General features: G+C 33.7%; 1 protein-coding gene across 1 annotated transcript; it reads left to right on the top strand.

Annotated features, from left to right (window-relative positions):
- Positions 1 to 203: 203 nt before the first annotated feature.
- LOC126888080 (unconventional myosin-VI-like) lies at positions 204 to 1,085 on the top strand. The gene is made up of 2 exons (XM_050656099.1): positions 204 to 725; positions 913 to 1,085. Exons 1-2 carry the CDS (start codon positions 510 to 512, stop codon positions 913 to 915), a joined length of 219 nt encoding a protein of 72 aa, XP_050512056.1. The 5' UTR covers positions 204 to 509; the 3' UTR covers positions 916 to 1,085.
- The last annotated feature ends 10,893 nt before the right edge of the window (positions 1,086 to 11,978 follow it).

Raw genomic sequence — 11,978 nt, 5'->3', positions numbered from 1 at the left:
AAAGCGATTAAAACAGCACCTTCGAAGAAAACAGAATTAGGTATTATTTAAGCCGATTTAAGAAGAAAACAATAATCATCATCTAACCAAAAAGTCATTTCGTTCTAAATGAATAATGTCTCTTCAAAAGAGAGGCAACTACAAACTTAATTCACCAACACAGGCTCAACTCAAGTTAGTATAACAAATATAAATATTGTTATGACAGTTCCGTAGATTGTTCCTACATAGAAAAAGTCCCTCGACGTGAAAGAAGAAGTAGTCACGTACGAGAATATTCTGGATGTCATGGAATAACCCAGAAATGTCTGGTGACATCTAGAACGTCAGAAAACTATATAAACATTATGTGTTTGACATTCTATAGTTCAGTTGTATTTCAGTATTTGAAGTTAAAAGTTGTCATTGTGTAAAAGTTACTGTAATCCTGTTTGAGTTGAATAAAGTATTTAAAAGAAGTGTAACATTGGTGACAGCGGTGGGATAAGAAGACATTAAGTAATTTGTATATGGTCAATACAAGATCTACTAAATTCGAGAAAGAAATGGATACATCCGGACCACCAGAATGGTTTTTAAAAATGGAAGAGTTAAAAGAGAAACGTAGGCAAGAAGAGAAAGAAAATGAAGAGAAACGTAGGCAAGAAGAGGAGGAGAGGCGTAGACAAGTAGAGGTAGAAATAATAAATAGTTTGTCACAAATTCAAGAAAGTTTTACATTAGAGGTAAGTCAAATTAATAGTAGAATAGACACATTAGAAGAAAAACAAAGCTATTTAGATAATAAACTAGAACAGCAACAAAATGATTTAAAGCAACAACAAGATAATTTAAAATCTAGTTTAGAAAGACAAATAGTTATGTTAGAACGAAAAATTAATACCCAAGATTCTTTATCTCGTATTGTTTCAGTAACGAATGTCGAATCTGAAACAGCCCCTTCATCTTCACATCCCCTAAATCTTCTTGAATCAGGCACAATCAGAAATAGCAAAATTTTGAAACCACCCACCTTCGATGGCCAAACAGCATGGGAAACGTATCGTTTCCAATTTGAAGCTGCAGCTAAAGCAAATGGCTGGACTGAAAGATAAATGGCAGCTTCCTTGGTGGTGTCGCTTCGAGGTCAGGCAGCAACCGTCCTTCAATTTCTTCCTCAGGATTCACCTAGTTATGACTCACTTGTTCAAGCTTTAGAAACAAGATATGGCCAACAACATCTGAAGCAGGTTTTTCAAAGTCAGCTTAAAGTTCGGTATCAAAAACATAACGAGAGCCTACAAGAATTTGAAGCTGATATTAAAAGATTACTACATTTGGCATACCCTCAGGCACCTAAAGATTTTCTTGAACAAATCGGTATACAGGCATTCATAGAAGGACTACATGATATCGAAATGCAACAGGCTCTCCGATTACAACACCACAAAACGCTAAATGGAGCACTAGTTTCAGCCCAGGAGTTTGAAGCGGCTAAAAGTATTTCAAAATCTCGCCCAAGATTAAAAGAAATCAGATTTCGAGAAGATGAACAAGTCCCTACCACAGATAATCAACAACCTATTTTGTCCCAGATGTTGAACATACTCCAAAATCTTCAACAAAATCAACAAAAAGCTCAAAATCAAAACAGAAGATGTTTTAACTGCGGAAGAATTGGACATTTGCAGGTCAATTGTAGAAGTGGATCCCAAGCGAGAAAAGAAGAATACAATAATGATGTCAGAAGGTCGCCTAGATCGACATCCAGAAGCCCATCATATAGTCCTACTAGAAATATTAGTAGAGATAGGTATGTAAGAAGTCGATCTCCTACAATTGACCACAGATATTCAAACAATAGCCAGGGAAACGAATAAAAGTCGACACTAAGGGGCGGGCGTCGGCTGAATCTAATAAAAGCCCCCAAATTCGCAGTTATACTTTAAACAAAAATGAACAGAACTTATTACTTAAGGGCTACGTTGACAATCAAAAATGCACTTTTCTTATTGATACCGGTGCAACAAGATCTTTTGTTCGCAAAGAACTTCTGAACAGAAAACTACAGCCATGTAAAACAAACTTAGTTCTTGAAACAGCTTCAGGTCAAACTATTCCAATTCATGGAGAAGTAACGGCGACCATAAAGATTGGCAACACCTTGATAAAACACATATTTCTTGTAGCCGATATTAAAGATGAATGCATTCTTGGAATGGACATTATGCAAAACAAATTTATCATAGATCTTCAAAATAAAATTTTGTTTATTGAAAATGAAGAAATAGTCCTAAATTTTGAAGAGTCTACACCTCAAGTAAGAGTTATAGTTAGTGAAGATACAGAAATTCCTCAAAATTCTGAAAGTATAGTCCTGGCGAGACTGAGTCAAAAACCTGAAGGTTTACATTTCGGCGTTGTTGAAAGCGAGGAACTTGTTAATGACGGAATCTTGATAGCCAGATGCCTCGTGAATGTAGATGAGATAATTCCAGTAAGGGTTGCTAATTTGTCCAAAAAGCCTTTTAAGTTGAAGAAAGAACAACAAATAGCACTCTGTACGCCAATAGAAAAAATAATCAAGTGCGAAAAGTATTTGAAAAAGAATACAGCTTTAAGTTACCAAGTTGACGCTAACCTGGCGAAAGAACTGATCAAAAATATTGATCACTTAACAACTGAAGAAGTAGAAAAAGCTAATGAATTTATTAATGAAAACTACGACATTTTTGAATCCGAGAAATCTACAGGGCGTACTAGTCTAGTTCAACATAGAATCGATACTGGAGATGCAAGACCAATTCGTCAAGCCCCACGCAGATTACCGTTTGCTAGACAAAAAGAAGTTGAAAACATAATACAAGACATGATAAATTCCGATATCATCGAAGAAGCTTCGGGCCCCTGGTGTTCACCAGTAGTCTTAGTAACTAAGAAAGACGGATCTACTCGTTTTTGTGTAGACTACAGAAGATTAAACCATGTTACACAAAAGGACAGTTATCCATTGCCACGAATAGATGATACACTAAACACTTTATCAGGTGCTAAATGGTTTTCGACTCTAGATTTAAAAAGCGGCTACTGGCAAGTAGAAGTACATCCTGATGATCGAGATAAAACAGCTTTTTCAACTGGCCGTGGTCTCTACAGGTTTCAGGTTCTACCATTTGGTCTTTGTAATGCTCCAGCTACGTTTGAACGCCTGATGGAAATGGTTTTAAGAGGACTTACTTGGAAAACATGTCTAGTATATCTTGATGATATAATGATTATGTCCAAAACATTTGATGAACATCTGAAAAACTTAAGCGAGGTATTTGAAAGACTGCGAAATGCCAACTTAAAGCTTAATTATAAGAAATGTTCACTATTTCAAAGAGAAGCGTACTATCTAGGACATATCGTTTCAGCAGATGGAATTAAAACTGATCCAGAGAAGATTTCAGTTATTAAAGATTGGCTTAAACCAGGAAATAAAAAAGAAATTAGAAGTTTTCTTGGACTCTGTTCATATTACCGAAAATTCATAAAAGATTTTGGCCGCATCGCTAAGCCTCTTTATCGACTAACCGAAAACAACATTGAATTTGACTGGACACCGGATTGTCAAAATGCCTTCGTAGATTTAAAAAATCTACTTACAACAGCACCTATCCTAGCCTATCCACGAGAAGATGGAAAATTTCTGTTGGATTGTGACGCATCTCAGCATGGTATTGGCGCTGTATTATCACAAGAACAGGAAGGTGAAGAAAAAGTTATTGCATATTTTAGTAAAACCATAGGAAAGGCAGAAAAGAATTATTGCGTTACCAGAAAAGAGCTCCTAGCTATTATAAAAGCCCTAGAACACTTTCATACCTTCCTTTATAACAGAAATTTTACAATCAGAACAGACCATAGCGCTTTGCAGTGGCTAATGCATTTTAAAAAGCCAGAAGGACAAGTGGCTCGATGGATAGAGAGACTCCAACAGTATAACTTCGACATAGTACATCGAAAAGGGCGTCTCCATAACAATGCCGATATTCTTTCTAGGCGACCCTGTTTAGAACGACAATGCCAGTACTGTAAAAGACTTGAAGAAAAAGAGAGCGTAACTGAAGAAGTAAGTCTCTGCATGACCACGGTTGAACAGGAAGAAGATAATGATCAGACTTCCCTGGAAAACATTAAGAAGAGTCAAAAGAAAGATAATGACTTAAGAGTCATACGAGAATGGCTTAGAAATTGAGTAAGACCTCTTTGGCAGGAAATATCTAAATATAGTCGAATTATAAAGGCGTACTGGGCTCAATGGGAATCTTTGCATCTTTCGAATGGTCTATTATATCGGAAGTGGGAAAGTCCCGATGGAGTACGTATAGTTCAACAAGTGGTACTGCCAAAATCACACATTAAAAGTGTGTTGCAAGAACTTCATAGCAGCCTGTCTGGAGGACATTTTGGGGTAAAAAGAACACTGGCCAGGGTTCGAGACAGATTTTATTGGATCAATTGTCGCCGAGATGTAGAAGAATGGTGTAAGAAATGCGACTTATGTAACGGTAGAAAAGGCCCTAGAACAAGAAGTCGTGGTAAAATGGCACAATATCTTTCCGGAGAGCCTTTTGAACGACTTGCAGTTGATATTCTCGGTCCACTTCCAACGACAGAGAGAGGTAACAAGTACTTAATGGTTGCAATGGATTATTTTTCAAAATGGCCTGAAATTGCACCTCTTCCTAATCAAGAAGCGACGACTGTAGCAGAAGCATTCATAACACATGTCGTATCAAGACATGGAGTTCCTTTAGAGTTGCATTCTGATCAGGGACGAAATTTTGAATCCGAATTATGGCAAGAATTAATGAAAATCTTGGGTATTAAGAAAACTCGAACTACGCCTCTCCACCCACAATCAGACGGAATGATCGAAAGACATAATAGAACTATTTGTCAATACCTCTCAATGTTTGTTGCTGATAATCAAAAAGATTGGGATACCCTAATACCTCTATTCCTGTTAGCCTACAGAAGTTCTGAACATGAAGCAACCGGTTATTCTCCATCAATGATGATCACCGGAAGAGAAATGAAGCTTCCTCAAGATCTTATTTTCGGAAAAGTGCCTACCTGTGAAGAAGAACCTTCATCCCTGACGTACCTAGAAAGCTTAAGAGAAAAACTGGAAAAAGTCCACGAATTTGCTCGTAAAAGTTTGAAGCTTCAAAGTGATAAAGCCAAGTCCAGGTTCGATGTGCAAGCTACAGGGACAACTTTCGAAAGAGGTGATCCAGTATGGCTATACAATCCCACACGCAAGAAAGGACTTTGTCCGAAACTTCAACGAAACTGGGAAGGCCCGTACACCGTCTTAAAGAAAATAAATGATCTGGTCTACCGCATCCAGTTTTCAGCGAGAAGTAAACCCAAGGTAGTTCACATTGAGAGATTAGCCCCATATCATGGAACTGATCCACCCTGTTGGCTTCAACCAGACCCTGATAGACCAGTTATTCGAGGCGAATAACTATAAAGGAGGGAGCAGTGTTATGACAGTTCCGTAGATTGTTCCTACATAGAAAAAGTCCCTCGACGTGAAAGAAGAAGTAGTCACGTACGAGAATATTCTGGATGTCATGGAATAACCCAGAAATGTCTGGTGACATCTAGAACGTCAGAAAACTATATAAACATTATGTGTTTGACATTCTATAGTTCAGTTGTATTTCAGTATTTGAAGTTAAAAGTTGTCATTGTGTAAAAGTTACTGTAATCCTGTTTGAGTTGAATAAAGTATTTAAAAGAAGTGTAACAATATATTAATAAGCAAAAGGGAAATAATTCAAAAATATCGATTTTTAGCCGTAAAACGTGTATTAAACAGTAAAGTACTTCAAGATAATATTCTGGTGTATAAATAAAGCAAACCGTAAAAACAAAACACTCCCGCAGTCCACATGGACACAGAAAACAGTTTTTCGTGTTTTCTGAAAAAAGTGCTTTTTTGACTTAACTCCCCTTAGATCTAGGTGTGCGATATTATAACTAAATAACTACTTAGGCAACATAGAGAAATTATCACTGTCATTTTGACAAACCTGCGTCAGATTTTCTCTAATGTGTTCTGTTATCTTTATCGATATCTGTTCAGTGCAGTAGTGTGTTAATTTAAGAATTCGTTATTGTTGTTTCATAGGAAAGTAATATTTATTGATAGTTAATTTAATATACAGTGCTAGTCAAAAGTCCGTACCCCCCCTCGTATCTTTATACATATCGTTATACATATAATAGTGAAATTTGGAGGGAGGAAATAAACGGACGTACGCTTCTTAACTAGTCATGACAGGTGACGTAATAGTGACAGATGACTTTACAGCGCCACTGTGACAGATCATTTTAAATGGGACCTTATGGCAAGTGACACCTCATTTGAAAGGTATTGATAATACCTATTTAGTCATACTAATTTTTTTGGGTTTAATTTGATTTTGATTTTGGTGAATAAATGAAATAAATATAACTTTGTAGTTTCGCATTTAATTATTAAAAATTCAAATGTCCGCCCATGGTTATTTTGTCAAAAAAGTTGACATTTTTCAGCTCTCTAGTAGTTTTTACGTCAACGTCAACCTTTTTGACAAGTAACCATAGGCGGAGGTTTGAATTTTTATTAATTAAATGCGAAACTACAATTTTATATTATTTCATTTATTCATACAAATGAGTTTAAACTCAAACAAAATTAGTATAGCTGAATGGGTATTTTCAATACTTATCAAACGAGGTATCGCTTACCATAGGGTACCATTTAAAATTATCTGTCACAGTGGCGCTGTAAAGTCATCTGTCACTTTTACGTCACCTGTCATGACTAGTTAAGAAGCATACGTCAGTTCATTTCCTTCCTCCAAATTTCACTATTATAAGTATAACCTTTCAAAAGTTACGAGGGGGGGTACGGACTTTTGACTAGCACTGTATATTTGTTGTTGTATAAGTTGTTGGCCTCTTTGAAAGAATAGATAGTTGTTAATTGTGAGTTTTAGTTATATGTAGGTAGGTAAGTATAATTTACGTAAAATTTTTTTGGTTTATTTTTATAAATATATATTTATTAATAATAAAATCGTGTTCTATACTACTTCCATTTAGCGCGACTATGATATTGGCAAAATAGTAATCTTAGATAATGTCAAAGATTACCACTGTTGCCAAAGTTTATGATACTATCTCTCGAAGTTATATTTTGTTGCTACCTGTTGATCGCTACTGTTTACTCTTAAACAAATCACTATTCCCAAATTATATGTATGTCATTATGTATGTGTAACAGGTATAACCATAAATAATAAACAAACTAAACATATTACTGTACCATAAAATTAACATAAAAAATGAACAAGTAGGAAAAAGAATAGATTTTGAAAACTATTATTTATAATTTAGTTCTTCCATTTTCAATAATACTATTTTTTTTTTCTTCAAAATTATATATAAAAAAAATATACAAGGAGAATAACTTTTCAAATAGTTGATCAATTACGCATTACGTAGCAACACTCTTCCATGTTTAAATGCACGCAAACTGTAATCTGTAATAGGTACTAAACTAATGTTACCAATCCTCAAAATGGTTACAATACTGATATACACAGCGTGCCCGCGCGCCGTGTCTAACAGAGCCGTCGTTCCTTCAAAATTTTCAGAAACGAGCTAGTCCCGAGCGACAGCGAGGTTTCTCCTGCGTTACCACTGCCAGTATTGGTAACAGCATATAATAACGTGCAAGTGCAATGGATTATGGATTCACATATCTCGCCAATATTTTCGTGCGTCTAGTTGGCTATTTACTGAATTAGGTACTATTAACAAATATTTCTGTTGGTAAAAAATATAAATGGAATTATTTCATAACAGTCATAAAATATTTATTGCAAGATTTTTAACTGTTACCAATGGTAACACTGGTTACATGGACGCTTCGCCAGTGCAATAGGCTTACGTATGTTTCTTCTTTTGACCTTTACCTACACGCGCTGGCGTATTTTGTACGCCAGATATAAAAATTATACTGCAAATATATTTAAAAACTTAATTTTTGGCCTTGTTTATCTATCTAACCTCTCACTGTAATGTGCTTTACTTTACAATTAGTTTTAGCTTTGTTATAGTCGGCGTTCTGGGAAGATCGTAATTTACAGTTTATTATTTGTTGTTTCCGGTGGTGGAAAAAATACGCCACGATTATAATAATATAAGTAGTAATATAAGTACATATTTCAATTGTTTTTTAGTCATTATGGCACAAAATATATTTTTCTTTATAAACAATACTTTTTCCCATGTAAAAAATCACATTTCAAAAATGTTTTTATTAATAATTTTATTTATCATGGAATCAGATTCCAGTTATAAATCCCAATTCGCTTACTGAGAAGGAACTTCAAGTATTCGCTGATGCCGAATAAGGTTTATAATAATCAAATAAGTATATTTTTTCAGAAACAATAAACAAATCCGCTGTTTTTAAATGTATTTTCTTGTGGCGTATAAAGTACGCCACGCGTGTAGTTATGTTATAACTTGATGCGCGGCTACTTAAAGGCTAGGAGGAGTCGTCATCTTAAATAGACGGATTGTGGAATGCAACTGTAGATTCCCACATTGTCTATCATTTATCGATCTGTTTGCCTTGCAAATTTTAGAAGACTCGGATTTTAGGTTGTTACCAAAATGTTGGCTTTTCGGCGTAAGACATCTAAGTATAGTGGTTCTGTAATTTAGATTTCTCTTTTTTTTAATAAATCTCGCTATTGCGTCAATTACCAAATAATTTCGTATTATTTTTCTTACTAGACAGCTGGATTTAGTTTGATTCAGAGCGCACCACAAAGCCAGTCTGACGACTCCTAGAGGAGAAAACGTACATGAATGGATGGTGGTGATCTCTGAAATAAATTAAATCTTAAGCTCTCTCTTAATATACTCACCGGCACAAAATTCCGCCACCCAAAATTTTTGATTAAGTTTGAGAATGTATAACTTTATTATTTGTGCTCCAATTTTCAAGATTCTTGCACCAGTTTGTAGGTACATGTATTAATATCGTTTGGTACTATTCTGGTAACAAAAAAAAATTGCTTGCATGGCATTATACAGGAGTGAATGGAAGCGTTGTATTTTCTCCTAATTTTAAAAAATTCTGTGGCAAAATGGAATAGCTGATTTTGTTTCATAGTCCTGTCATATTATCCCGGAGGCATCACTAAAATTTTTTTATGAATAATCCGAATATCTCTTTTCTTGTAAGAGCTGTACCATTTTTTGTAAATAAAAACACTGATTGACTCATAAAATAGAGATTGGATTGATAAGATTATAATGGCCCGCAAGGCCAGATCTCAATCCTATTGAGCATTTATGGGATGAATTAAAAAATGCTATTCGCTGTTATCCTAGGCCTCCATAAAATTAATTTTTTACAGTTATGGCTCTGGTAAAGGAATATCGGGCTATTCCCTAGGAAAGGATAACACATCTTTTTCGATGCTAAACAGATAATTTTAGTGCGTTTGATATTTTTAATTAAATAAACCTTCAAAGCAGTGTTTTTATTTACAGCTCTTACAAGAAAAGAGATATTCAGATAATTCAAAAAACAAAACCTTAGCGATACCTCCAGGACAATATTAAAGGAGTATGAAACAAAATCAACCCTCTAATTTTTCCACAGAATTTTTCAAAGTTAAGAGAAAAAACAACGCTTTCATTCACCCCCTTATAATGCCATCTAAGCAAACAATTTTTGTTACCAGAATAATAACAAACGACAACAAAACATGTACCTACAAACTGATGCAAGGATCTTGAAAATCGGAGTACAAATAATAAAGTTATAGATTGACAAAAATAAGTTCGGAATTCGATAAACTGACTAATTCTAAGCAACTTTTGTTTATAGAGTTTCTTCACCAAATTCATACTTTTCGAGATATTTGCGAGTGAATATGTTCATTTTTCAACAAAATAACCACGTTTTTAGACGGTTTTTCGCAAATAACTGGTGTTCTGCCGAAATAAATATTCTTAATAAAAATATATCTTATAAAAAGGTGAAAAAAATGTTGCATATAATGAAGTCTGTAGACCCAGTAGAAGCAAAGTTGTAGCTAATGAAAAGTAGGTTATTAATCGTCATATTCCAAATCGAATATTTCATCAAGAAATAACCAAAAAACGGAACACTTTTTGAACAATTATTACAATTTTTTTAGTTACAAGTGTTTAAAGAAAGGTTTATTTTTGATTTTTAAAAAACTTACTTTTCTTATTTAATCTTTAAACGATCTGTAAGTTTCATCGGTTCAAAGTGCTTATTTTGAAAAGGCTGTAGTTAAAACGGCTTGAACGAGTCACTAATTCCGAGTGTATGCAAACAAAACAATTTTTGTCTAACAGGAAAACAAAAAATCCAAAATATCCAGAAAAGCAAACCGTACATTTCATTACTCTTTGGGATTTTTGGTATTACTAATAATTTTTAAGTTATTTTTAAAAAAGCATTTTTTCAAAATTAAAAATTTTAAAAATTTTACTTTAAAACCATTTTTTTTCAAAAATAAGCACGTTGAGTCAATTAAACTTACAGATCATATAAACACAATATAAATATAAATCAAATTATGAAGCTGTAACGATTAATTTTCTTAAGTTGTTAATTAAGGGGTAATTTTCCCGATTTTTTTTGCCAAATCAAAAGGGACCAACTGTATTTTGAGCGTAACTTGCTTACATTTGATGCTAGAATCTTTTTTATAAAAATAGAAATAAAGCTTAAATAAATTAAATTTAATAAATTAAAAAGTTGAAATGCGTTTTTTTTTTTCAAAAAGTGCTTCATTTTTTGGTTATTTCACGTTGAAATATATTTATTTGAAATTTGGCGAATATGAACCCATTTTTCTTTAGCTATAACTCTGCTTCTATTAGTTCTAGAGACTTCATATATACTGTATACACCGGTTTTATTTTTCACTTTTTTACAAGCTATATTTTTGAATTATTTGCGAAAAATTGTCTAAAAACTTGTTTGTTTTGTTGAAAAATGAACATATTCACTCGCAAAATAACTCGAAAAATATTGACTTAGTGAAAAAACTGTATAGAATAAAAGTTGCTTGGAATTAGTCAGTTTATCGAATTCCGAGCTTATTTTGGACCTATATTTTTTCACCCACGAGAAGGGGTAAAACTCATCCCCAGGACAAAAGCACACATAGGCACAATATCACTTTTTTCTTTGACATGTTGGCTATGCGTATGCCAAATTTCATGTTAATCCAAACGGATCTTTATAGTCCAAGTAATGAAGCTTGAAATAGGACAAAACCTCGCAATTTTTACAGAATGAATCGATTTGCTTGAAAATTTCAGAATAAGTAGTGGATAGTCCAAGGATCAAAATCTATATGATGCCGAAAGGCGCTTTTACCATGGGGTGGTTGCCACCCCCTGTTGGGGGTGGAAATTTTTTATTATATTTTGACCGCAAAAGTTGGTAAAAACGTTCATTCTAAGCAAAAAATGTTCGATACATTTTTTTGATAAAATTAATAGTTTTCGATTTATTCGCTATCGAAAGTGTTAGTATTATATCGAAAAATCAATGTTTTTAATCAGTTTTCTGCTAATAACTCCAAAAGTTTTCGTTTTATCAAAACAAACTTATTTAACAAAATTGTACTATTTGAAAAAATAAACAAAACCGTGTTTTTTAATTTTCTTTAAGACCAACAGTAATTAAGATATACTTTATTATATGTTAGCTCTCCTTTGTCAAATGCTAAATATTGTAGTTTCAAAGTCAAAAGACGGGAAAAATATGCTTTTTTCGAGAATAACTTGTTAAAACTAATTTAAAGAATTTAAAAATATCTATTTCTAGAAATAAAAAGAAGTCTCTAGCTCAAAAATTAAGTGACTTATAATGAAAAGAATGTCAGTCC

Source organism: Diabrotica virgifera, chromosome 7 (genome assembly GCF_917563875.1).
Source record: "Diabrotica virgifera virgifera chromosome 7, PGI_DIABVI_V3a".
Classification (NCBI taxonomy): Eukaryota; Metazoa; Arthropoda; class Insecta; order Coleoptera; family Chrysomelidae; genus Diabrotica; species Diabrotica virgifera.
This window is presented reverse-complemented; position numbering and strand designations above follow the sequence as displayed.

Bases quoted from the DNA above. Each gene is read 5' to 3' on its own strand.
- LOC126888080 (XM_050656099.1), top strand. From the start codon at position 510: ATGGTCAATACAAGATCTACTAAATTCGAGAAAGAAATGGATACATCC.